The sequence below is a fragment of the Leuresthes tenuis genome, unplaced genomic scaffold, assembly GCF_036924035.1.
Source record: "Leuresthes tenuis unplaced genomic scaffold, fLeuTen1.0.hap1 SCAF_10, whole genome shotgun sequence".
Taxonomy (NCBI): Eukaryota; Metazoa; Chordata; class Actinopteri; order Atheriniformes; family Atherinopsidae; genus Leuresthes; species Leuresthes tenuis.
Genome location: NW_027325364.1, coordinates 1,439,928 through 1,467,018, shown reverse-complemented (window position 1 = coordinate 1,467,018; position 27,091 = coordinate 1,439,928). Strand labels below are relative to the sequence as shown.

Here is a 27,091-nt window from a genome sequence, read left to right as displayed (position 1 = left end):
CTCTGCCTCCCATTCTGCTTTTAGGGGCCTGATAACTGAAGGCTCTGCCTCCCATTCTGCTTTTAGAAACTCTGGGAACCACAAGGAAACCTGCAGCCTGAGAGCAAAGTGCTCTGTTGGGGAAATACCCAACTGTGAGATCTTTAAGATGTGATGGAGCTCGGTCATTAAGAGCTTTATATGTGAGGAGAAGAAGCTTAAATTCTATTCTGAATCTAACAGGGAGCCAGTGAAGAGAAGCTAAAACTGGAGAAACATGATCTCTGCTGTTAGTTCTCATCAGAACTCTGGCTGCAGGGTTTTGGATCAGCTGGAGGCTTTTCAGAGAATCTGTGGGACAGCCCAATAATAATAATAATTATAATCTTGCTGGATCCCTTTCTCGGGGAGTGTTTCGGACCCCCAGGAGGAGGCCTCGGGGCGGACCCAGGACCCCCTGGTTTGGGCCTCTTGTTGGAGGCTGTGGTGTATTGGGGATGGTCGCCTTCAAACAGCCTGTGGGCAGATGATGCAGGAAGAACTCTGCTGACTCAGAGTTGGTCGAACACAGAAACCTTTTATTGTCAACCAGGTCCGTATCAGAATTACAGATTAATGCATCAAGTCTGGAGAGATGTGTCCAGCCTGGATTCCCCAAAATCTTACTGAAGGTGCAGCTCTTCGTTTAGTAGAACCTGCCGGTTCTTAGTGGCCTTGAAGATGCTGCATGTTCCCATCTCTAAGCACAAACTTTGAGCCTATCCTTGGACAAACTTACTGGGGAGTGTGTTATTCTCAAAATGTCCTGATTTATACCCACACAGCCGGCAATTACCAGACTTCTTATCATTTTCCCACGGAAACTTTGCTCAGGTGGTAAACATCAGACGCTACAATGCCTTCTGGATCCCTTTTTCTCGGACTTGTCCCACCAGCAGGAGGCCTCTGGGCGGACCCAGGACCCCCTGGAGAGGCTCCAGCTCCCGGTTGGCTTCGGAACAACTTGTTTCCCCTGGAAGATGCTGAGGATCTGAGCTGTGATGGATGATGGATAATTACACGACGTTCTGTGTTGACGCAGCATGACTGACTGTGTCATTGAGAAAGGAAAAAAGGGCCGCTTGAGTTTCTCTTGTTTCTTTTCTACATGGAAGTAATCCTTCAGGCCCTTTAAGGTTAATATGATTAATTTCTCTGTGGTTTGAGTTTGAAACGAGTTCGGTTTAAAATGGAAGATGGAATGAAGAAAAACGTGTTTGGGGGCTGATCATTAATTCATAAACTGACACCAGCATCCATCAGATACAGATACAGATTCCTCCGGGAGTTCTACCTTGTGACCTTCCCCTCAGCTGCATCTGAAGGCTGAACCCAGACAGGTTGCATAGAAAGTGCCAATTAACAGAATGACCTCACTTTAAAAACTGCTCTGAGGCAGGAACGCCGCAGAGTTCATGAAGACTGACGCCGTGAGGCAACTTTGACGAGAAACAACGAGGCGGCCGCTAATTAAAGTGTTTCCCAGCCGCTGGTTAACGGCAGCCGGCGTCCGTCTGCTGAGTGTTTGTCTGAGGAAACCCACAGAGGATGCTAACAAACACAGGATGCTAACTAACAGAGGATGCTAACAAACAGAGGATGCTAACTAACAGAGGATGCTAACAAACAGAGGATGCTAACAAACAGAGGATGCTAATAAACAGAGGATGCTAACAAACAGAGGATGCTAACTAACAGAGGATGCTAACAATCAGAGGATGCTAACAAACAGAGGATGCTAACAAACAGAGGATGCTAACTAACAGAGGATGCTAATAAACAGAAGATGCTAACAAACAGAGGATGCTAACTAACAGAGGATGCTAACAAACAGAGGATGCTAACTAATAGAGGATGCTAACAAACAGAGGATGCTAACTAATAGAGGATGCTAACAAACAGAGGATGCTAACTAATAGAGGATGCTAACAAACAGAGGATGCTAACTAACAGAGGATGCTAACAAACAGAGGATGCTAACAAACAGAGGATGCTAACTAACAGAGGATGCTAACTAACAGAGGATGCTAACTAACAGAGGATGCTAACAAACAGAGGATGCTAATAAACAGAGGATGCTAACAAACAGAGGATGCTAACAAACAGAGGATGCTAACAAACAGAGGATGCTAACAAACCGAGAGGAGGGTTCCTCAGCAGAGCCTGTGCCGGCTCATTATCGGAGTCAAAGCTCTTCAGATGCTGCACGGTGACCAGCTTTCTGAAGCCTCCTCCTGCACAGTAAACTGATGCAGGTTTAATCCTAATGTGAGCTGAACCTGCCCAGCTTTACAGGAGGGAGTTCCTCCTCCTGCACACCTGAGCCGCTCAGTTCTACCTTCTGCACTGAAAACTGCAGCAGCAGCGAGTCGAGTCCCGCCGGGAAACCTCCCTCGCTTCCTCGTTATTTATCGACCTCATTCCTCAGCTGACAGTTTCCCTCCGAGCTCAAGCCTCCAGAGCTTTCCCTGCTCCCCGAGCAGCGCCAGAACCGCCATCAGCCACCGGGTCTCCACGGATACACGTGATGGAGTGAATCCTCAGCGGCCTCATTTGGGCTGCTGGAGGGTTTTTATCCATGTTTCTTTTTGTAAGTCTGTGTAACAAAGTCTGTGTAACAAAGTCTGTGTAACAAAGCTCATGCATCTCTGGTTCCTCCACAGCAGCTTCCACTTCAGTCCAGGAAGAACAATTCAAAGAAAATGTCACAGAACTTTCTGGCAAAGCATCAGATAACAAAATAACTCAGTTTTTCATCTGCAAAAATGTCTGCTGAACTCTTGGTTCTGGTGTTCTGGTGGACCCTGAGTCAGAATCTGATCTCAGAACCTGGTTTTATCCTCTCTCTGACTTCACGAGAGCAAAATGTCTTTGGGACCTCGTTTTAGTTAGAACATGAAGCCGATTTAGATGTAAAAGGTTGTTTCATTCCTATAGTTTAACAAGTTTAAGTCCTAAAAACACCATGTGGAGACTTTATTACTGCGACTCAGAAACATCTTTAAAAGCAATCTGACCGAAGAGAGAAAACTAATGAAAGTGTCTTTGTTGAAAAGTTATCATCGATTTATCGGATGATTGAATCCTGTTGAAATGAAGGGAGTTCTTGGCATATTTGCTGGTAACCTGGAACTCTTTGTGTTGCAGGTGCAGTGGCCGTGCATGAATCCCAAATACAAAGTCAAGAAGAAGAACTACAAGAACTCTGGGATCGTTATCCTGAACCAGTGCAAGGTGACCTGCTCGTCTCTTCTGTCCTCTCAGCTCTAAACGCTCTAAATGCTGGTCTCTAGAAACTTGGGTGTCATGATTGATGACCAACTAACCTTCAAAGATCACGTTACCTCTGTTGCTCGTTCAGCCGCTTTGCATTACTAAACATAAGAAAGATCAGACCATACCTGACCCAACATGCCCCCCAGCTCCTGCTGCAGGCCATGGTTCATCTCCCACCTTCACTACTGCAACGCTCTCCTAACTGGTCTCCTAACTGGTTTCCTAACTGGTCTCCTAACTGGTTTTTCTAACTGGTCTCCTAACTGGTCTCCTAACTGGTCTCCTAACTGGTTTCCTAACTGGTCTCCTAACTGGTCTCCTAACTGGTTTCCTAACTGGTTTCCTAACTGGTTTCCTAACTGGTCTCCTAACTGGTCTCCTAACTAGTCTCCTAACTGGTCTCCTAACTGGTCTCCTAACTGGTTTCCTAACTGGTCTCCTAACTGGTTTTTCTAACTGGTCTCCTAACTGGTTTCCTAAATGGTCTCCTAACTGGTCTCCTAACTGGTTTCCTAACTGGTCTCCTAACTGGTTTTTCTAACTGGTCTCCTAACTGGTCTCCTAACTGGTCTCCTAACTGGTCTCCTAACTGGTTTCCTAACTGGTCTCCTAACTGGTTTTTCTAACTGGTCTCCTAACTGGTCTCCTAACTGGTCTCCTAACTGGTTTCCTAACTGGTCTCCTAACTGGTTTTTCTAACTGGTCTCCTAACTGGTCTCCTAACTGGTCTCCTAACTGGTCTCCTAACTGGTTTCCTAACTGGTCTCCTAACTGGTTTTCCTAACTGGTTTCCTAACTGCTCTCCTAAATGGTCTCCTAACTGGTCTCCTAACTGGTCTCCTAACTGGTTTCCTAACTGGTCTCCTAACTGGTTTTTCTAACTGGTTTCCTAACTGGTCTCCTAACTGGTCTCCTAACTGGTTTCCTAACTGCTCTCCTAAATGGTCTCCTAACTGGTCTCCTAACTGGTCTCCTAACTGGTTTCCTAACTGGTCTCCTAACTGGTTTTTCTAACTGGTTTCCTAACTGGTCTCCTAACTGGTCTCCTAACTGGTTTCCTAACTGGTCTCCTAACTGGTCTCCTAACTGGTTTCCTAACTGGTCTCCTAACTGGTCTCCTAACTGGTTTCCTAACTGGTTTCCTAACTGGTCTCCTAACTGGTCTCCTAACTGGTCTCCTAACTGGTCTCCTAACTGGTCTCCTAACTGGTTTCCTAACTGGTCTCCTAACTGGTCTCCTAACTAGTCTCCTAACTGGTCTCCTAACTGGTCTCCTAACTGGTTTCCTAACTGGTTTCCTAACTGGTTTCCTAACTGGTTTCCTAACTACTCTCCTAACTGGTCTCCTAACTGGTTTCCTAACTGCTCTCCTAACTGGTCTCCAGCCTGTGAAACCTCTGCAGATGGTCCAGAACGCGGCGGTGCGTCTGGTCTTGGATCAGCCTAAAAGAACACGTCCCCCCTCTGTTCATTGAGCTCCTCTGGCTGCCCTTAGCCGCCCGCATCAGATCCAAGTCCCTGATGTTAGCTACAAAGAGCTTAATGGAACGGCTCCATCTGCTTGAAGGCTCTTGCAAAGGCTTCTGTCCCAACTGGGTCCCTCCGTTGGTCCCAGGATTGTCGTCTAGCAGCTCCTACACCACGCCTAAGACAATCCAAACTCTGTTCATGTGTCGTCCCACGATGGTGGAATGACCTACCGAGCGCTACCAGAACAGGGGCGTCCCTGTCTATCTTCAAGAAGCTCCTGAAAACCCAGCTCTTCAGAGAGCATCTCCTATCCCAGCACTTACCTTGTGCTTCCCTCCCCCCTCTATCTCTGCACTTTATCTTTCTGCTCTTCCTTCTATGCCTGCACCCTATCTCTACTCTGTCCCCTCTGACAGAGTCGGACTCCTGGGTTCCTTCTATGGAGCTTATTGTTAGCTTTTTATACAGCTGTTATATCTTCATTTGTAAGTCTCTTTGGATCAAAGCGTCTGATGAATACAGAAACAGAAACTCTCAGGTCTGCCGTCTTGCTTTCCCTGGAGGTTGATGTCGTCGTCTGATTGGCTCAATGTTGAAGAACCAAACTTACGGCTGTGAGCGCCTGGCATTTCCTGCCAGGCTGCGCTGTGCGGCGCTCAGATGGCGAGCAGGGGGAGCCTGGGGATCCCCGCCGCCGAGTGAAAGCCGGATAACATTTAGCCTGATGACACTCGACAGGAGTTTCTGCTTCCAAACGATTTAACGGCAGCTCGAAAAGAGCGCCGCACAGCGAGGTGTAGAAACAGATTACTGCGCCGCTGAGCTGCTGAGAGATAATTTACACTCAGCAGATGAGTGGAGGGAGGACATGAAACCTGAAGTGTTAGCGGCTGGAGGCGCGTTTACAGGCCGGCGAACGGACCGCAGGAGACGAGTTTCTCTCTGCTTCATCAGCTGGTTTCAGAGGAGAAATCAGCTGCAGACACATGAATGCTTCCTCTGATCTCATTCTGTCAGAGGACCCCCTCAGAGGGGGGGTGTTGGAGGGTTTCCTGAGCTGGGAATCAGGCAGAATCGCTGTGAAAACCTGGAAAATAATCCTAATCGTAACCAAGTGCTTTTAATGCGTCGTGAAGAAGCTCAGTGGTCAAACACGGGCCTCATTCTTGGGAATTGGGCGCCAGTCGCAGCTTCTTCTGAGCAATAAGTGATGATAAAACTTATAAGTTGCTAGTTTAATTCCCTCCAACAGTTTGTGACACACCTCCTTTCAATTTACCCAACTTCTGGTGGTCAAATATCCTGATAAAACAGTTCAGGTTCAGACTTTATCCTGCAGAAAACTGTCTGACGGCCACATATTGAACCCTTCTTAAAAGCCTGAATATAAAACAGCCTGATAAGGAGAGAAGCGAGGGGCAGGACAGCAGAGATGGATGAAAGTACGGCAGGAACAGGCAAAGACCTGACAAAGAGTGAGAAAAACCGAAAGTTTAAGAGGTCAGAGTTCACTTCCCAGTTTTAGACGATAAGAAACATGGCGACGGAGAGCATGAGAATATACTTTCACAGATAGAGACGGATGGAGGTCGGCCATTTTTGTTTTCTTCTTCTTCTTGTTTGTAACTTTCGCTGGAGGCACGTGAGCTGTTTGTGCACAACACTGCCCCCTGTGGTCTCCTCCGGTACTGCTCCGTTTGCAGCGTCTCTGAAAACGTGCCAAAATATGCAGGAAATGAACACAGAGGACAGACAGAAAGCTGCGTATTCAACGTTTAGCGTGAATGAGCCCCGAGGCAGCGCAGGACGTCTCAGACTGATGACCGGTGTAGGTACCAGATGTGCTCGGGTAGCCAGATGTGCCACTCGTAAAAAGCTTTTTTTCCAATACAAAATGTATTTGGAAACTGAGCTAATCATGTCAGCATTTCTATAAAAAAAACAGCTAAGAAAACATAAAGTAGTGAGTTTATTATTTACATTTTATGAATGAAGTATTTTTTGCCAATATGAGGTAATTTCATAGAAACTCCAACTTTATTACAAACTACATTGCGTCCCATTTCATAAGAATCAGATGTGCTCGGGGGTCAAGTCCCTTTGGAAAGATAAAGCTGGATTTCTTTGTAAAAGCCGTCCATGTTTCCTACGAAGAGCCGCGAAAACGACTTCAACAGGTTGTTTTTTTTTTACTACTTCAGTAAGTTGTCTGGACCAATCACATTCCCTTACGTTACCGTGCCAACGTCCAGCCAATAGGCGCAGATCTGGTACCTACAGCGGATCTAAACACAGGGAAAAACGGAGATAACACCAGCTAAGAAAGGACTAAACTTTCTTCTTTTAATGTGTGTTCTTCTTTTTTTAACAAACAAGCCAAAAATGCTGTTAACGGAACCACTGAAGGATGTTCGACTCTCGTTTTTCTCACTTTGCTGAAGAGATTCAATTAAAACACGATGTTTATGTCAGAAACGACAAAAACAATCCGAACACCAGAGTGTGACTGGATGCTGCTCGTCAGCTGCTGAGTAATCATGAGTGTGTGTGCACGTGTGTGTGCATGTGTGTGTGCACGTGTGTGTGCACGTGTGAACTAACGGGATGCTGCAATTTATAATATCTTATTTACTTATTTTTCTGTCTGCAGATCATCAAGATGCACTCGTTCCTGGATTACATCATGGGAGGCTGTCAGATACAGTTTACTGTGAGAGCACACGTGCACACACACACATGCACGCGCACACGTGCACACACACGCACACACATGCACGCACACACACACACACACACATGCACGCACACACACATGCACACACACGCACACAAATGACCTTTGACCTCATCCTGTCCTCACAACAAACAAAAGCGCAAACACAGGTCCTGCTTCACTGTCAACGTCACCATGGAAACTGTAACCGAGGCAACATGCTCCGCGTCCCGGTTAGCGCATCACTGGGATCTGACCAGTCAAACCAGTCCCAGTCCCAGAGGCTTAAAGGTTCATTGTGACGCTGCGACTGACCGACAGCAGTCAGCGGTCAGCAGCTATTGATCAGTTATTGATCAGCTTCTACAGATTATCCCACTGATTGATCGAGTGATCAGATAAGAAATACTTTTGTTTGTCGCTCCTTTTTGTGTAATAAACTGTTGGAATATCTGCTTTTGGAGTGCGTTACACCTCAGTTTTATGACATTTAATTACGCTTTTAAAGACTTTTTCACATCTGTACAGGTGTTAAAATGTGAAATGCATGAACTGAAGAAGGGATTCAGCCTCTGAGTAACGCACTGACAGGGAAAGCAGGTCAGAATGGCCCCAGAAAGGGAATTCAGAGAAGTGTGATGGTGACATTTCGACAGAAAGTGAAACTGATGCAGGAAGTTAAGTAGAACACAAGAACACTAAGACGCCAGAGGAGGAAGTCAGAAGTGAAACAAGTCACAGATCATTCTGCTTTGCTGCAGCTTATCAGAAGCTCTCTGAGTTCCTTCAGGCTTTGAACAGTCTGCAGAGCTCCCAGACAGTTTCCTCTCTGCTGGAGGAACTTTCTGCAGTCAGAGAAGTGAGTAAAAAGTCAGATTAATGCAGTTTGTGTGAAAGCAGCCGACTTGTTGCTCCTGCGGTGAATGGGCTAAAACCCAACCCTTTCACTCCTGTGAAAGAGGGATTTTACATCTTTGTGGGTTTTGTTTAAACACTTCAGAGAGAAGCTGAGGACCAGCTGGGTTTGATGGTCCCGATCGGTCCAGAGTTTCCTGCTCCAAGCCTTGATTCTGTCAGAGAGGCTGGAGGGAGGTGCTCAGGTCATGCATCATCTTATCAGCTCGTCTTATTTCAGTATTTCAGGATTTCGTCTCCCTCACACGAGTCAAATGCTGATGAAGTAACTCCAGCATGTTCCGACACATGAAAGCAACGACTCAGCAGGACGGGGAGAGGAGATGATCTGTATCGGTGCAGCAGGAGGTTTGGGAGCTCTGCTTAAACCTGGGGGCAGAACATGGAGCAGGTTCTGCTGGGGTCTGGTTCAGCCTTTAAGAGGTGCTTTGTTTCTGTTCCAGTAGTGGTTGAAAGTGGCTCGAGCCTCCCAGTAACACCGGGCCATGTGACCCCATGTGGCCCTGCATGTTTTAGATGTATCTCCAACACTCCTGCTTTAAATGAATCACCTCTGCCTAAACCTGTTGACGACCCGTTAATTTGAGCAGGGAAACATCTGAAACATGGAGGTTTTCCCTCCTGCAGATTTGCTCTGATTCGGAACAAACTGTCCTGTTTCAGTTGAGTTTCTTCTTCTCCACACAGGGCGCGGCCATGTTGTCCACGTGAGGCCAGAGACAGTGACTAATAACCGCTAAACGCTCTGCAAACATGTTGTCAGCGTCACGGATCCTCCAGCTCCAGCTGGTGCTGCCATCAGGCAACAGAAAGATGAGAAAAGGGGGAAATATTAGTTTGTTCAGAGGCTGAATCAGAGAAAAAGTGACTTCAGCGCGTCGAAGGTCTGCAGAGACAGGAGCGCGGCGGCGTTTGGCTGCGTTAACGCGTGTAAACACGAAGCCTCCACCCCCCCGAAGGCTTTAATGCTTCATCACAGACGCGTCAGGCAGCAGGCGGCGCTTTCTTTTCTCCGAGGCGTGTCTGAAAGGGCGTGGAGAGAAAAGAAGAAACTCGTTTAACGTCTAAACGGCAGAACGCTGAGGAAGAGGAACAGAGACTCCGGCTGAGCTGTTTCTCTTCGTTCTGAAGGTTTAACTCTCAGAGACTCGCTATTTCCACACTTTTTAAACCAAACAGAGCAGAAGTGGTGGGATTGGGCCAGCCTGCGGTTCTGGTGGAGGCCGGCAGCGTCTCAGTGTGACAGAAGAACAGAACCAGCTCCTCTCCTTCAGAAATCTGAACCTCACGTTGGTGTCTCTGCATCCGAGGATTTCAAACCTTTTCGTGGTCGCTTTGGGATTGTTTTGAGGCATTTTGTTGGTTCTGTTGGTGGTTTCTGCTCGTTTTGAATAATTTATCTTCAGAGTGATCTAACTGCAGCCTTCTGATGAACTTCAGTGAGACTGATGATGACATCACAGCAGCCGGCTGTGATGTCATCATCAGTCTCACTCCAGGATGTTCCAGCTTCACAATAAGGGCTCCATAACTGTCCTTTAAAATGCTTTAATCTTGCATCATGTACAGCTCTTATTCAGGGCCATGCAGACTCCCTCAGCTCAGTATCTCCCTCTTTCGGTCCCTGGTGTGTCTCCACCTCCACATCTGACCGTTTACTGGCTTCTTCCTCTTTATCAGGGAACGGTCTGGTGCTGTAGAAGTAAAATATCTCAGAGCTTTTAACTTTTAACTGAACCCTTCTGCATTATAAAGTCAGACCCATGTGTTCCTCTTCCTCAGCTGATCGGGATCTGCTGCCTTCTGCAGGAGTTTTGGTTTGAGTCGTCTCTGTTAAAGACGTCTTTAACTGCAGAGGAAATAGAATTAGAGCATCAATCTTTGTACTAGAGCTCTAACTCCATGATAAAGCAAACTAAATAATGCTATTTGAGTTTGAAGTCAGGCTGTTTGTACGATGCAAAAGAGCTCAAGGGTAGATAAGTGTCCAATATACACAGATATATTTACAGAGCAGCTGCAGCTGATCGCAGCTGGGCTGGTAAAAGGCCGGTAAGTAGAGGGAACCCCAACTCCTGAGGGCTGCTGCTGCTGCTGCTGGAGCTGGAGCTGGAGCTGAGGGCTGGAGCTGGAGCTGGAGCTGGAGCTGAGGGCTGCTGCTGCTGCAGCTGGAGCTGGAGCTGGAGCTGAGGGCTGCTGCTGCAGCTGGAGCTGGAGCTGCAGCTGGAGCTGGAGCTGCAGCTGGAGCTGGAGCTGGAGCTGGAGCTGGAGCTGGAGCTGGAGCTGGAGCTGGAGCTGCAGCTGGAGCTGAGAGCTGGAGCTGGAGCTGGAGCTGGAGCTGGAGCTGGAGCTGGAGCTGGAGCTGGAGCTGGAGCTGGAGCTGGAGCTGGAGCTGCAGCTGGAGCTGAGAGCTGGAGCTGGAGCTGGAGCTGGAGCTGGAGCTGAGAGCTGGAGCTGGAGCTGAGGGCTGCTGGAGACTCGCCAGTGAACAAAATGTTATGATACTTCAGTAATTACAGCTCACTGGAAAGTAGTGATCCTCTTTTGTGAAGGATGTTCAATTTAAGATGCAGCACTTATGGAACATAAAGTCAGTGGTGGCAGACGGGGAGTTTATCTTCAGGTTTTATTCCAAGTGAATTTAAACTCCAGTTGTGCAGGACAACATCTCCCACCAAAGAAGGGAAAAGTAAAGTTATTTCAATCATCAGTGGCCAGAGAGGAGGCCTGCCAGCACCTTTAGTCCTTCTGCACGTTAAAATGGTAAAATTACCACATTTTAAAGGCTTCACAAACATTTTATGACATCAGAGACAGATTTCTTCCTTTAAAACCCTTACTGTCAGTCGCTGTTGGCTCAGAACACCCACGGTTAGTGTCAGCACGTGCACAACACGTGCACGTAGTGTTGCACGTGGGAAAACATGCCTGTTTGTGGTGGGCCTGAGCTGCCACTGGGCTCAGGATGAGTCCTGCTAAATCCCAGCTGTGCCAAACCATCTGCAGAACAACAACAAGTCCGATCCACCTCACAGTTTCCAGGACTTAAAGGATATCAGCTCAGGGCCAGACGCCACAGCAGAGCTGTTGTGGGGTCCAGACCTCCATGGATCAGAGCTTTTTCAGTAAAGTAGAGAACTTTCTGCTGTCCTGGCCTCTCAATAAAGTTTAGAAAATAAATCAAAATCCACCTCATTTCATACAAATCCCTTGATGGCAGAGTAAGATGTCATTGTTCTCTGTAAGAACACTTTGCCCTCAGCATGCTGGGAATAAAAGGCCGAAGCTTCAGTTTTCCGGCTCCTCCACCTCTTTAAAGAAGCCTATTTTAACTCCTCCATATGCCTGTGAGCTGCTGGACCTTTGTACACTTTAAATGCTTTTATGAGTGGTCCTAAAAAGGCCTTTTGCCTCGACCATCTCTTGGTCCAAACTGAGCCTCTGCTCTGGGAAGCCCAGAGGAAGCAGGCCTGTGAATATTCTTTCAGAGGCCGTTCTGCTGAGATCACCAGGTGATTATTCTCTCATCTCGAGGTAAACAAGCTTCGGTTTCTCAGGGTTTCCTGTGTTAACGCCTCATATCATCGTTAGTCGCGACACTTTGGCAGAATCTATCATATTAAAAGAAATAAATATAATTCTGTGGTTGGGTTTAACCGTCTCTGCCTCTCATTCCTGCTGTTTCCAAACCAGTGAATTATGTGAACCTGCTACACTGAGAAAACAAGCTTCTTATCACTGATATGATTAACTTTGCACACTAATGCCAAGCATGGCCCCTCTAGGCTTCCGTACAGGGAGGCAGTTTGGGTTCCTCTTGTGTTTGACAGGTGCTGAACATCTGAGGAGAGGAATCTAATATCTTTAATGTTTGAGTGTTTGTTGGAAGCTTTTCTCCAAAGTGAAGTGACTTAAAGTCACAGTCAGAAACCCTGATGCTCTGCAACTATTTAAATCTAGTTAAAGGACAGAGTTCATGTAGAAAAGATCCAGAAGAACAAAGTCAGGTGTGTTAGAGGTGTTCAGAGGTGGGGGGGGGGGGTACTTCAGTGGCTTATAGATAAGATAAATACGAACAAATGTGAGGCACAACATTACCCTGATGACACTCTGCTGTATTTACTGGTTGTTGCTGGTGTTTAATGTTCTCATGGTAGCTAGCTAACTCGCTCAGCCAGGAGGTAACCACAGATGCTGCTGTTTCTGCACAAAAAAAAACATATTAAAGATAACCGGGGACTCACAACCCGCCGCTTCTACTTCTTCTGCCGCCGGAAGCAGCCAAAGGGGCGGGGCTTATATGTATAGCAACTAGCAGATATATATAATAATCCATCCATACATCGGTTCCCTCTTTCACCATGGATCGTACTCTGGGCCTTCTTTGTGTTTCTTTGTGTTTCTGCTCTGCCGTTTTCCACTTTTTTACGCCTTTTTTCCGCTTTTTTTCCGCCTTCGGAATCCAGATCGGCCCTAATTGGCTGTCGTCGCGTAGCGTCACTGCTCATTTGCATAAAGTTGAGCCGTTCTCAACTCTTGAAGCTCACAACGCCGGCCGCTCATCGTCGCCAGCTTACATTGAAAATGAACGGCAGCTGGCCGCTCACGCCGCTTTTGGTGTGAGCCCCCAGTAACTGAATGAATAAAATCTGTTTTTTTTAATTGAACTTCATTGAGGTGGACTTTTCCCCCTTAAAGTCTCTTTGTTACATTAAATGAGGAGCATCTGGTCTCTGTGGAAAACAGCATAACATCAGTTTGTTTCATTCTGTTGGTTCTGCAGGTGGCCATTGACTTCACAGCCTCTAACGGAGATCCTCGTAACAGCTGCTCTCTGCACTACATCCACCCGTACCAACCCAACGAGTACCTGAAGGCGCTGGTGGCTGTGGGGGAGATCTGCCAGGACTACGATAGGTTGGTCCAAACAGCAGCTAATCGCATGACTCCTTTTGTTTCAGAAGCAACAGCAACCTGCTCTCCTTCTGTGGTTTCTCTTGGTTTCTTCATTAACCTACAACTGTTCCTCCTCCTAATTCACACATACAAAACAGAGGAGGCTCAGCCCCTCATCAGCGTGTGCTTTCACAGCTCAGGTCTGCGTCGTGAAACCAGCTGAGTGACGACAGCAACGATATTTAGAGCTCTGCAGTGCTAGCTTGATGTGTGCAAGAGGCTCGGTTTCTACCTCCTTCAGATCAGCTTCAAACCCTCCTTCTGCCTCTGAACTTTCACACATGACACGACACCCAATGAAGGCATCAGTCCCACCAAAAGGCTTTGAATACAAGTCAGTAATCTTTCTTCTCTAATGGTGCGTTTCCATTTCCTGCTACCCTACGGTACGATACAGCCCGGCTCATCTTCAGCCAAACTTTCTCCACATTTTTTAACCCCCTGGTTGCAGGTGGATGGAAAAACTTCTCAGTCTGCATCCCATCATCGAGAGCTACGTGCCTTCATGTGGTCGTAGAGAGGATGGACAACATCTTTACTACTTTAATCAAACAAAACACTAACCCAGAGTCACCAAATAAAACCACAAACCCACAAACTGTCTTTGGCAGTTTGGTGTATTAATGTGCTTTCAATGAGCTTCATGTGAATGTTTCCCTCTGCTTCGAGCCGTTATGCTAACTTAAGCTAACCGCTAACGGTTAAAGTAAGAAAAAGTTCAATCTGATTAAAGACAGAAAGAGATTATTATTGGATAACAACAGGAAACAGTTACACACAGTTGTGATAATCTGGTGTGTGTGTATTTTTTAAGACTTTTCTGCACATTTTCAGACAAAGTCACTCTATTGGATCGTGTTAATGGCTAAATTACAATAAGACCGAGTTATTCAGCTCACGTAACAAGCTTAATCGGATCGGGTCGGGTTACTCACGGTTGAATTAAGACCCGAGATAACTCGATCCAAACACACTGGACATGCATGTAGACGACAGTGGATCGGATCTTTCTGAATGCCTGAGTTTGTTGCTGTTGGCGGTGAAGACGTCAACAGGAAGTGGCTCTATTAGCGATAGCTGAAATGGGGACAGCGCCACCTATGGTACCGGGGTATGACCTGCTTTGTGCCAGTGATTCCATTCATTCACCGCCATATATCCAAGGATAATTACCCTCAGATAAGGAGCAGAACCCAACTGTAGCTGTAATCCAGCTAATCTCAGCACCCACTGAGTGAAATTGTTGGAAAAACAAAAACTATGAACCGTTAGAGGTTTTCTTCTCTTTCTTTGATCATGATGAGTTTTAAATCATAAGCACCTGCACTTGTCTGCAGCTGAATTAATGAGGAAGAAGTAATCAGATCTCAGCCAATCAGCAGACGTTTCTTTGCTCTTTGTTCGTAGCCAATCACAAACCCTCCTCCTCTTCCTCCATTTTCCATTTATAACTTCAGATTTTTCTCTTTTTTTTCAGTGACAAAATGTTCCCGGCGTTCGGCTTCGGAGCTCAGATCCCTCCTGACTATAAGGTAATTACCTGCTCAGCTCGGAGAGGACGAGCTGACCCACTCAGCAGCTGGTGATTACACCTCCGTCTCCCCGGCCTCGTCACCCCGGGGGGCCGTCGGTTCACTCGTACCCCCCTCTGCCTCCTCATTTCCTCTCTCATGATGGCATGTAGCGCCTGGTCTGATGCTGCATTCACATCATCTTGCAACAACACTCCTGATTACCTCCATTCAGCCCACACATACCACAGGTAAACAGAAGCAGGCTCGGGGGGGGGGGGGGGCAGCCTCGGCCTGATGGAGTCAGACAGGAAGAGATGGAGACAACAGACACAGATGTGGGTGTCGCTTTTACTCATCAAATCGAGAAAAAATATGTTTTTATTTATTTATCCAGGAGCTGTTTTTAAAAGGTTTAAATTCTTCATGCTGCAACAGACCTCATTATTGGAGTCCTTAAAATGAACCGGGTTCAACCGGTCTGTGTCCTCAACACAGACCTCGTTATTGGAGCCTCGGGTAGGAAACACATCTTCTCCAGATTTGCCCTCCTGCCCTCTTGCCCTCTTACCCTCTTGCCCTCTTGCCCTCTTGCCCTCTTGCCCTCCTGCCCTCCTGCCCTCTTGCCCTCTTGCCCTCTTGCCCTCCTGCCCTCTTGCCCTCTTGCCCTCCTGCCCTCTTGCCCTCTTGCCCTCTTGCCCTCTTGCCCTCCTGCCCTCCTGCCCTCCTGCCCTCCTGCCCTCCTGCCCCCCTGCCCTCTTGCCTTCTTGCCCTCCTGCCCTCTTGCCCTCTTGCCCCCTTGCCCTCCTGCCCTCCTGCCCCCCTGCCCTCTTGCCCTCTTGCCTTCTTGCCCTCCTGCCCTCTTGCCCTCCTGCCCTCTTGCCCCCCTGCCCTCTTGCCCTCTTGCCTTCTTGCCCTCCTGCCCTCTTGCCCTCTTGCCCTCTTGCCCTCTTGCCCCCTTGCCCTCCTGCCCTCTTGCCCCCTTGCCCTCCTGCCCTCCTGCCCTCTTGCCCTCTTGCCTTCTTGCCCTCCTGCCCTCTTGCCCTCCTGCCCTCTTGCCCTCTTGCCCCCTTGCCCTCCTGCCCTCCTGCCCCCCTGCCCTCTTGCCCTCTTGCCCTCTTGCCCTCTTGCCCTCCTGCCCTCTTGCCCTCCTGCCCTCCTGCCCTCCTGCCCCCCTGCCCTCCTGCCCTCTTGCCCCCTTGCCCTCCTGCCCTCCTGCCCCCCTGCCCTCTTGCCCTCTTGCCTTCTTGCCCTCCTGCCCTCTTGCCCTCCTGCCCTCTTGCCCCCCTGCCCTCTTGCCCTCTTGCCTTCTTGCCCTCCTGCCCTCTTGCCCTCTTGCCCTCCTGCCCTCCTGCCCTCTTGCCCTCTTGCCCTCTTGCCCTCTTGCCCTCTTGCCCTCCTGCCCTCCTGCCCTCTTGCCCTCTTGCCCTCCTGCCCTCCTGCCCTCTTGCCCTCTTGCCCTCCTGCCCTCTTGCCCTCTTGCCCTCCTGCCCTCTTGCCCTCTTGCCCTCTTGCCCTCCTGCCCTCCTGCCCTCCTGCCCTCCTGCCCTCCTGCCCCCCTGCCCTCTTGCCTTCTTGCCCTCCTGCCCTCTTGCCCTCTTGCCCCCTTGCCCTCCTGCCCTCCTGCCCCCCTGCCCTCTTGCCCTCTTGCCTTCTTGCCCTCCTGCCCTCTTGCCCTCCTGCCCTCTTGCCCCCCTGCCCTCTTGCCCTCTTGCCTTCTTGCCCTCCTGCCCTCTTGCCCTCTTGCCCTCTTGCCCCCTTGCCCTCCTGCCCTCTTGCCCCCTTGCCCTCCTGCCCTCTTGCCCTCTTGCCTTCTTGCCCTCCTGCCCTCTTGCCCTCCTGCCCTCTTGCCCTCTTGCCCCCTTGCCCTCCTGCCCTCCTGCCCCCCTGCCCTCTTGCCCTCTTGCCCTCTTGCCCTCTTGCCCTCCTGCCCTCTTGCCCTCCTGCCCTCCTGCCCTCCTGCCCCCCTGCCCTCCTGCCCTCTTGCCCTCCTGCCCTCTTGCCCCCCTGCCCTCTTGCCCTCTTGCCTTCTTGCCCTCCTGCCCTCTTGCCCTCTTGCCCTCCTGCCCTCCTGCCCTCTTGCCCTCTTGCCCTCTTGCCCTCTTGCCCTCCTGCCCTCCTGCCCTCTTGCCCTCTTGCCCTCCTGCCCTCCTGCCCTCTTGCCCTCTTGCCCTCCTGCCCTCTTGCCCTCTTGCCCTCCTGCCCTCTTGCCCTCTTGCCCTCCTGCCCTCCTGCCCTCTTGCCCTCTTGCCCTCCTGCCCTCTTGCCCTCTTGCCCTCCTGCCCTCTTGCCCTCTTGCCCTCTTGCCCTCCTGCCCTCTTGCCTTCTTGCCCTCCTGCCCTCTTGCCCTCTTGCCCCCTTGCCCTCCTGCCCTCCTGCCCCCCTGCCCTCTTGCCCTCTTGCCTTCTTGCCCTCCTGCCCTCTTGCCCTCCTGCCCTCTTGCCCCCCTGCCCTCTTGCCCTCTTGCCTTCTTGCCCTCCTGCCCTCTTGCCCTCTTGCCCTCTTGCCCTCTTGCCCCCTTGCCCTCCTGCCCTCTTGCCCCCTTGCCCTCCTGCCCTCCTGCCCTCTTGCCCTCTTGCCTTCTTGCCCTCCTGCCCTCTTGCCCTCCTGCCCTCTTGCCCTCTTGCCCCCTTGCCCTCCTGCCCTCCTGCCCCCCTGCCCTCTTGCCCTCTTGCCCTCTTGCCCTCTTGCCCTCCTGCCCTCTTGCCCTCCTGCCCTCCTGCTCTCCTGCCCCCCTGCCCTCCTGCCCTCTTGCCCCCTTGCCCTCCTGCCCTCCTGCCCCCCTGCCCTCTTGCCCTCTTGCCTTCTTGCCCTCCTGCCCTCTTGCCCTCTTGCCTTCTTGCCCTCCTGCCCTCTTGCCCTCTTGCCCTCCTGCCCTCTTGCCCTCTTGCCCCCTTGCCCTCCTGCCCTCCTGCCCCCCTGCCCTCTTGCCCTCTTGCCCTCTTGCCCTCCTGCCCTCTTGCCCTCCTGCCCCCCTGCCCTCCTGCCCTCTTGCCCCCTTGCCCTCCTGCCCTCCTGCCCCCCTGCCCTCTTGCCCTCTTGCCTTCTTGCCCTCCTGCCCTCTTGCCCTCCTGCCCTCTTGCCCCCCTGCCCTCTTGCCCTCTTGCCTTCTTGCCCTCCTGCCCTCTTGCCCTCTTGCCCTCCTGCCCTCCTGCCCTCTTGCCCTCTTGCCCTCTTGCCCTCTTGCCCTCTTGCCCTCCTGCCCTCCTGCCCTCTTGCCCTCTTGCCCTCCTGCCCTCCTGCCCTCTTGCCCTCTTGCCCTCCTGCCCTCTTGCCCTCTTGCCCTCCTGCCCTCTTGCCCTCTTGCCCTCTTGCCCTCCTGCCCTCCTGCCCTCCTGCCCTCCTGCCCCCCTGCCCTCTTGCCTTCTTGCCCTCCTGCCCTCTTGCCCTCTTGCCCCCTTGCCCTCCTGCCCTCCTGCCCCCCTGCCCTCTTGCCCTCTTGCCTTCTTGCCCTCCTGCCCTCTTGCCCTCCTGCCCTCTTGCCCCCCTGCCCTCTTGCCCTCTTGCCTTCTTGCCCTCCTGCCCTCTTGCCCTCTTGCCCTCTTGCCCTCTTGCCCCCTTGCCCTCCTGCCCTCTTGCCCCCTTGCCCTCCTGCCCTCCTGCCCTCTTGCCCTCTTGCCTTCTTGCCCTCCTGCCCTCTTGCCCTCCTGCCCTCTTGCCCTCTTGCCCCCTTGCCCTCCTGCCCTCCTGCCCCCCTGCCCTCTTGCCCTCTTGCCCTCTTGCCCTCTTGCCCTCCTGCCCTCCTGCCCTCCTGCCCCCCTGCCCTCCTGCCCTCTTGCCCCCTTGCCCTCCTGCCCTCCTGCCCCCCTGCCCTCTTGCCCTCTTGCCTTCTTGCCCTCCTGCCCTCTTGCCCTCCTGCCCTCTTGCCCTCTTGCCCTCTTGCCCTCTTGCCTTCTTGCCCTCCTGCCCTCTTGCCCTCTTGCCCTCCTGCCCTCCTGCCCTCTTGCCCTCTTGCCCTCTTGCCCTCTTGCCCTCCTGCCCTCCTGCCCTCTTGCCCTCTTGCCCTCCTGCCCTCCTGCCCTCTTGCCCTCTTGCCCTCCTGCCCTCTTGCCCTCTTGCCCTCCTGCCCTCTTGCCCTCTTGCCCTCTTGCCCTCCTGCCCTCCTGCCCTCCTGCCCTCCTGCCCTCCTGCCCCCCTGCCCTCTTGCCTTCTTGCCCTCCTGCCCTCTTGCCCTCTTGCCCCCTTGCCCTCCTGCCCTCCTGCCCCCCTGCCCTCTTGCCCTCTTGCCTTCTTGCCCTCCTGCCCTCTTGCCCTCCTGCCCTCTTGCCCCCCTGCCCTCTTGCCCTCTTGCCTTCTTGCCCTCCTGCCCTCTTGCCCTCTTGCCCTCTTGCCCCCTTGCCCTCCTGCCCTCCTGCCCCCCTGCCCTCTTGCCCTCTTGCCTTCTTGCCCTCCTGCCCTCTTGCCCTCCTGCCCTCTTGCCCTCTTGCCCCCTTGCCCTCCTGCCCTCCTGCCCCCCTGCCCTCTTGCCCTCTTGCCTTCTTGCCCTCCTGCCCTCTTGCCCTCCTGCCCTCTTGCCCCCCTGCCCTCTTGCCCTCCTGCCCTCTTGCCCTCCTGCCCTCCTGCCCCCCTGCCCTCTTGCCCTCTTGCCTTCTTGCCCTCCTGCCCTCTTGCCCTCTTGCCCTCTTGCCCCCTTGCCCTCCTGCCCTCCTGCCCTCTTGCCCTCCTGCCCTGCTCTTGCCCTCTTGCCCTCCTGCCCTCCTGCCCTCTTGCCCTCTTGCCCTCTTGCCCTCTTGCCCTCTTGCCCTCCTGCCCTCCTGCCCTCCTGCCCTCTTGCCCTCTTGCCCTCTTGCCCTCCTGCCCTCCTGCCCTCCTGCCCTCCTGCCCTCCTGCCCTCTTGCCCTCTTGCCCTCCTGCCCTCTTGCCCTCCTGCCCTCTTGCCCTCCTGCCCTCCTGCCCTCCTGCCCTCCTGCCCTCCTGCCCTCCTGCCCTCCTGCCCTCTTGCCCTCTTGCCCTCCTGCCCTCTTGCCCTCCTGCCCTCCTGCCCTCTTGCCCTCCTGCCCTCCTGCCCTCTTGCCCTCTTGCCCTCCTGCCCTCTTGCCCTCCTGCCCTCTTGCCCTCTTGCCCTCCTGCCCTGCTCTTGCCCTCCTGCCCTCCTGCCCTCCTGCTGCTATGTTTACTCTGCCCTAAATCTTCATCCAGGAGCTGTTTTTAAAAGGTTTAAATTCTTCCTGCTGCAACAAACCTCATTATTGGAGTCCTTAAAATGAACCGGGTTCAACCGGTCTGTGTCCTCAACACAGACCTCGTTATTGGAGAGACTCTTTCTTACTGTCCATCTACCCAGTTCAGTGTAACTGCAAACTTCACCATCATCTCAGAGCCTCGGGTAGGAAACACATCTTCTCCAGATTTATGTCTGAGATGTTTCATCGGCTGTACCGGGGGTGCAACTAACTACTTTCTGAGGGGTGTGCAGACGCATGACTGGCACGCCCCATTCTTAACCATTCAGATGGGCCAGATGTGTTGTTCCAAACTGCCTTCCAAGCAGTTGACCCGGGTTCGATTCCCGCAGCGACCGTTTTCAGGAGACCCAGTGGAGTTACTGGGCTGAAGACATATCAGTAATGACGTAGAAATAATTACTGAAAAAGCTCAATAATCTTAGCTGAAACTTCTTAACTCGGTCAGTATTGAAAAATTCCACTTACATTTTAACACAACAGAAATCGAAATGTTAAAAATAACGTTGAAAATATGAAACATTTTCATGCAGAAAGTAATCACATTACAGTAATCTTATAAAACTAATCAGATTACAGTAATATTTTAAAAGTAATCAGATTAAAGTAATCTTATTAAGGTAATCAGATTACAGTAATCTTACAAAAGTAATCAGATTACAGTAATTTCGAAAAAGTAATCAGATTACAGTAATCTTATAAAAGTAATCAGATTACAGTAATTTTGAAAAAGTAATCAGATTATAGTAATTTCGAAAAAGTAATCAGATTACAGTAATCTTATAAAAGTAATCAGATTACAGTAATTTTGAAAAACGTAATCAGATTACAGTAATTTCAAAAAAGTAATCAGATTACAGTAATCTCATAAAAGTAATCAGATTACAGTAATTTTTAAAAAAGTAATCAGATTACAGTAATCTTATAAAACTAATCAGATTACAGTAATGTTTTAAAAGTAATCAGATTAAAGTAATCTTATTAAGGTAATCAGATTACAGTAATCTTATAAAAGTAATCAGATTACAGTAATTTCGAAAAAGTAATCAGATTACAGTAATCTTATAAAAGTAATCAGATTACAGTAATTTTGAAAAGTAATCAGATTACAGCAATTTTTTAAAAAAGTAATCAGATTACAGTAATCTTTTTAAAAGTAATCAGATAACAGTAATCTTTAAAAAGTAATCAGATTACAGTAATTTTTGTATGTAATCCGATTACAGTAATTTTTACTTTTGCACATAACACTTTTCTATGGGGCAACACATTTTATTACTGTAATAACATTAACTTCACATGTGAAGTCTGTTCCGGATGATGTGACCGGGTTCAACAGCTCTGTGTCCTCAACCCTAACCCGCAGAACAGATCAGAAGTAGAGTTTTACAGAGAAATAAAATTCCGTTGAAAGTTGAACTTTTTCTAAGGGATTAAAGGAATCTTCTGGGGGGGAATAAACAGAAAAGCTGCTCCAAACAGCGCCTGGTTCCCTCAGACATGGAAGGAAAGAAAGGCCTCAGCTTCTCTCTGAGGAAATATTGTTTTAGCTTCTCTAATGCTTAGAAAACCTCACTGTAAAGTTACCACTTTCCTTCCCTTTTATTTAGATTCAGCAGGTTTATCTTGGGCCACATCACTGACTGATGTAACCTGAGTCTAACTCAGACAAACTAAGGCCCCCGGGCCACATAGGCTTTTTAATCCGGCCCGCCGAACTTGTCCAAATTATTAAAACCCAAACCTCTGGAGGACGGCACAGAAGATGCTCGGCGTCATGAACATCCACAAAGCCCGTCGCCGGTTAACTGACCAACACCTCAGATGCATCTTGAGAAACTAAGTCCAGACTTTGGTGCTCTGGCAAAAGAGGGAGAACAACAACACTGTTCCCACTGAAATGGGAGCTTCTCTACCGTGTTTTGAAAAAGATTCACTCACAGCAGCTGCACAGCAGCTTAATTACACATCGCTCTCAATTCAAACACCCCTTTCTTTCGATGGGTAATGATATGTTCTGAATGTTGAAAGTGATTCCATTGATTCTTTTTCCCCACTAAATGTTGATTTATTTAAATCTGCACCTTCTTGTGTCTGTTTTTCATACATTTCCATCCCCAGGTTTGATAAATTACAGCCCGGCCCCTCTGTCAAATTTTAGAACCCATTGTGGCCCGCAAGTCAAAAAGTTTGCCCACTCCTGCTCTAACTCTTCATTTTTACTGCATCATTTGACCATTTCAGCACAGGTCTTTGGAGACCAATTACCTTTACCTTCAGTTGGCCTTTTAATGTTTAAATGGATATTTTTGGCACTGGTTTCATGTTTCTCTTTTGGCTGCTGCAGCTTTATTGATGTTTAAATCCCAGACAACCTAATGAGAGTATTAACTCTGATTTAAAGAGCATCAGGATGTTGTAGGTAAACCTTTTAAAGAAGAAATGAATCCTTTTTATGCTGCCAGCGGCCTGTGGGGCAGAAGCTCACCTGTTGGAGGTGGAGTCCGCCACAGCAGGAACATGAAGGAGGCCTGAAGAACTTACTTCATGGCTGACAGTGAGCTTTTTCTTTTCTGATCAAAGATCCAAACAGACTTCCTGTTTCTCCCGCTTCTCTGCAGGTCTCCCACGACTTTGCTGTGAATTTTAACGAGGAGAACCCAGAGTGTGCAGGTAGGAGCTTTGATTTCACAGCCTCTGAACAAAATGAAAGAAAGAAAAACGACTCAAATATTTGACACCGAGCCTCAGAAGTCGAAGCGTTTGATGTGAGGATTAGTTTGATGGTGTCGACTCTGCCGGTCGACGGAGCTCCATCGATCTGATGATGCAAGAGCCATCATTTGGGCTCCAGAGGCTCCTGATCCTCTGTTTGCTGTAATCTATTTATATTATTTCCTGATCTGGGAAGAGCAGCTTTGTGTTGCTGTGGCGAGAAAACGATCAGAAGGACAAAGGAGGAAGGAATCAGCTCATTTTTCAACTTTCTTTTGATTTCTTCTCAGTTTCTTACTCATGAAATGAAAGCAGAAGTTCCACAGTGAGACCCTCATGATTAAATCATCATTATGCTTTATGTTATGTCTTTATTTAAAACACACATTTTAACAGAGTGATAGGCTCCAGCCTAACTTAGCAGCACTGAGAGAAGTTTTTTAACCATTTAAAATCCAAACTTCATCTCTTCAGGTGGAGATTTGTTAGGTTGAGGAAAATAAGGCATCATTTCTGTTTCCTTTGAACTAAACTCACAGAACTTCTCAGACCCAGTCTGGGTGTGAAGCCCGGACTGGGTCAGGTCCGAGTTCCCATTCAGAAAAACTAAAGCAGCAGGAAACAGAACAAGATAACTGGACAGATGACAACAAGGACAAAACTGGATGCATCAGAAAGGTAGAGAAAGAGCAGATACTGAGCAGGTGTGTTAAACCGGAAACAAAAGAAGAAAACTTTAATGCTTTCAGCAGCTTTAATGAAGCCTCATCCCTCCACCCGACACCTCCAGCTGCTTTTTTTAACGTAACTCAGTAAAAACTCTGTTTCAAACACAGATTCCAAGAGCTTCTGAGCTTCTTGTTCTTGAAGGTGTTTCAGCTGAAAGGTTTTGGATCGAATCACTTGGGGAGTAATTAAAGGGTCGTTTGGTCCCAGCTGTGAAACCTGGGAGGGAATCGTGCTGCTCTGCAGGAGCTGGGAGGTGAAGCCTCTGAAGAAGCCTTTCATATCAGGAAACACCTTCCAGAACCAGCTGGACACCTTCCAGAACCGAGACCAAGAAGTCCAGCCGACCTTATCCAAGCTCTTTCAAACACAGATTATGAAAACCTGCCACAGATGAGCTCAAAGACCCAGAATGAAGGTTCTGGTCGTGTCTTTTGCTCAGTTTTGTCTCTTTTAGATTTTAGTTATTTTTCAGACAGTTTGAAGTGGGTTTTTTTCCATATTCTGTTTAGTAACTCTTAGTTTTTTTGTTTAAACTTTGTTGTTTTGCAACTTTTTGCATCACTTTGTAGTTTTCTTTTGCCTTTTTAAACTTTCTTTACTTTTTGCTCCTTTTTGGTTGTTTTTCTTCCTCATTGTAACAGCATGGGACGTCTTAAAGCATCATTTAGCTCACTCAGGATATGAAAATAAGGTTTCTGATCATTTAACCATCTTCTATACCCGTTTAATCTGTTGGGTCGCGGGGGGGCTGGAGCCTGACCCATTGGTCATCGGGCCAGGAGCAGGGTTCACCCTGGAAACCTTGATGGATCAGCTGGTATCACTGGTTGAACCTCAGTTCTCGTTGGCCTGTATGAGTACTCAGAGCCTCCTGGTAAACAGACATTAACACTTAAATAATTGATCATTTCTAAGAGGCTGGAGAGACAAAAAAGAACATGTTTTCACAGCTTTTCTCGTCTTAATTCCCCTTTCCAACATAAAAACATTAAACTGTATGAATCATTAAAAGAAAACCCCCCAGAGCAGAAAGTCTGAGTCTGTCTTATGTTGCTGCCTCGGTTTGATCAACATGATCAGGCCTGAAACAAAAAGGAATGAACAGAAAGGCAAAGTCAGCAAACTTTAGCTTCTTTTCACTCTTTAATTTCTTCAGATGCTGAGAAAAGTTTAAATTTCTCCAGAAAACTGTCTGGTTTTGACTTTTTTTGAATGAAGCATTCGGTCCACATGAGTTAAGTCATGTCATTAATGTCAAAAGCAAACCGGTTTCTCCTAATGTTTCGTTTGGTTGTTACTCGCAGGGCTTATGAATATCAAACTGTTGAGTTATTGACACTTAACTCCTAAATAGTGGTTCACACTATATGCAAAACCCCCGAATAAGGCTTCTGTCTCAGTGTTATCGAGTTGAAACGCCATCAGTATAACAGGAGGAGGTGTAACGCAGTAAAGAACTGAGGAAGGAAAACGTAGCAGTCACACATTTATTTTAGGCTTTATTATAATTATATTCAGACGTTATGGACATTGTAGGTGTTAAACAATCTGTCATGTGATTAAGTTGGATATAAAGTTGTTACAAAGGGCTTTTATTGATTGATAAAAATAGAAAATCAGCTAATTGTTGCGACCCAGTTGCTAACTTTGAGCTATAAATTAGCTTTATAGAAAGATTGAGCTGAAATAATACAGAACTAATAATTTGGTATCTAAGCCTCACAATGATTTTAGCTTAGCTTAAAATTCTATGGGGCACATTTTTCTTCATATTGTCTGAGTCTATCGAGCCAATTAATAACCTAATAATTAACAAACTGGCACAAACGTTCGTAATGAGAACAACTGACGGAGTTTACCCCACATTTAAGGTAAATAGACCAAAAGTTTTGTAAAATTAAACAACAAAATATATCATTGTCGAAAGAAATTCAGACATTTTGGGAAGGATTGTCTGGGAGAAGTTAGCCTAGCTTAGCCGTAGCTTAGCCTAGCTTAGCACAGTAGTTTAAAAGGGGGACAGATTAGCTAGCAGTATCTAAACAGGAGAAAGTAAATATTCCAACAGCTGTAAATTCCATCAAACTGTTTCAGCTGAACAGATGAGCAGAAAAAGATAGTAAAAATATAGTTTTAGCGGCTATTAGTTAGCGGATAGCATCAGAGCTGGTTGTTAGCAGCAGATTCTCTCTGTTTTCCTGTTTACAGGCTGAAAGGGCGACGGATTGTATTCAGATGAAGGTCTTTTGCTCTTTTGGCTGCTAAAGGTCATTGATGAGCTCAGAGAGATTCTTCAGCACCAACACTTTTAATTAAGTCTGAACATGTGTTTCAGTGACCTTCAGACGCTAAAATCGCATCAGTGCTGCCTCTGGTAATGCTGGGACACGTCTAAACACCCTCAGACGGGTTAGAACATGAATATTGCTCCCTACAAGCTCCACAGAACCATTCTGTAACGAAAGGTTTCATGTAAAACAAAACGTTGTAACATCAGAATTTAATGGCTTCTTCCCTAAACCAAACATGCTTCTTGGAGTTTAGCCTCGTAGTTTTTGCATAATCCTGCTGAGAAACTGATGAACAGCTCTGAGAACACGACTTTTAATCACTGGAAGCTTTATTTGACTGAAAATAAGACAAGTTTTGTTGTTTTTTAGAAACAAATCTGCTCATTTTGAACAGGAGTTCCCACCGTGTTGCATCAGCTCTTCTTATTGTTATTTAACTGAGGTTTATTTAACTAATTAGATGCTGGGTTTTGATTTTTTTGATCCACCTACACATGATATTTCTATAGTTTGCACGTCTTAAGTTGAACTATTTTGCCTACAGCTTTTAACCCCTCCTGATCTTTTTATTTCCCAACTGTTCCCACTTTGTTTTGTGGAATTTGCTCGATTTTGTAGGGTTTTACTGTTTATATTTAACCCAATGTCCCAACTTCCAGCTGAGAAAAACCCTTCTCCTCTCCCATGTTTGACTCTGTGGGGTCTCGGTTCCTTTTGTCAGGTATCCAGGGTGTGGTGGAGGCCTACCAGGCCTGTCTACCGAAGCTGCAGCTCTACGGACCCACCAACATTGCCCCCATCATCCAGAAGGTCGCAAAAACCGCCTCACAGGAGGTCCATACCAAAGAGGCCATGGTGAGAAAGGATGCATTCGTAGCTCCTCACAGCCGGTTGTGTTGAATGGTGCCAGATAACTTTCCTGTGAACTGGAACCACTAACTATACTCTCCAGTTTATGCTGTAACAGCTGATGATGGGCAAAAGCTACCACTGACCTACCTTTGAACATTTGGGCCCAATCCCAGTTCCTTCCCTTTGACCCAGTCCATTGTTTTGCAGAGGTAAGGATCCACTTTTCTACTGGAGACATGGAGGTTGTGGTGGTCATTTAGCCGTCCAGCTGACTTGCTTCCAGTATCCAAGCTGAAGGGCTAGATCAGGGATGTCAAACTCCGATCCTCGAGGGCCGCTGTCCGGCAGGTTTTAGATGTTTCCCTGCTTCAACGCACCTGAATCAGATCAATGCATCATTAGCAGACTTGTGCAGAACTTTCCATTCATTCCATTCAGATCCATTTAATCTGAATCAGGTGC

At 48.6% G+C, this 27,091-nt stretch overlaps 1 protein-coding gene across 1 annotated transcript in view; it reads left to right on the top strand.

Moving 5' to 3' along the window:
• cpne4a (copine IVa) overlaps positions 1 to 27,091 on the top strand; it is a 93,817-nt gene that overhangs the window by 57,857 nt on the left and 8,869 nt on the right. The window contains exons 9-14 of the mRNA XM_072393477.1: positions 3,166 to 3,252; positions 7,415 to 7,474; positions 13,176 to 13,309; positions 14,826 to 14,880; positions 22,664 to 22,715; positions 26,499 to 26,632. Of these exons, the coding sequence (XP_072249578.1) occupies positions 3,166 to 3,252; positions 7,415 to 7,474; positions 13,176 to 13,309; positions 14,826 to 14,880; positions 22,664 to 22,715; positions 26,499 to 26,632 (522 nt within the window). The remainder of the gene's footprint in view (positions 1 to 3,165; positions 3,253 to 7,414; positions 7,475 to 13,175; positions 13,310 to 14,825; positions 14,881 to 22,663; positions 22,716 to 26,498; positions 26,633 to 27,091) is intronic.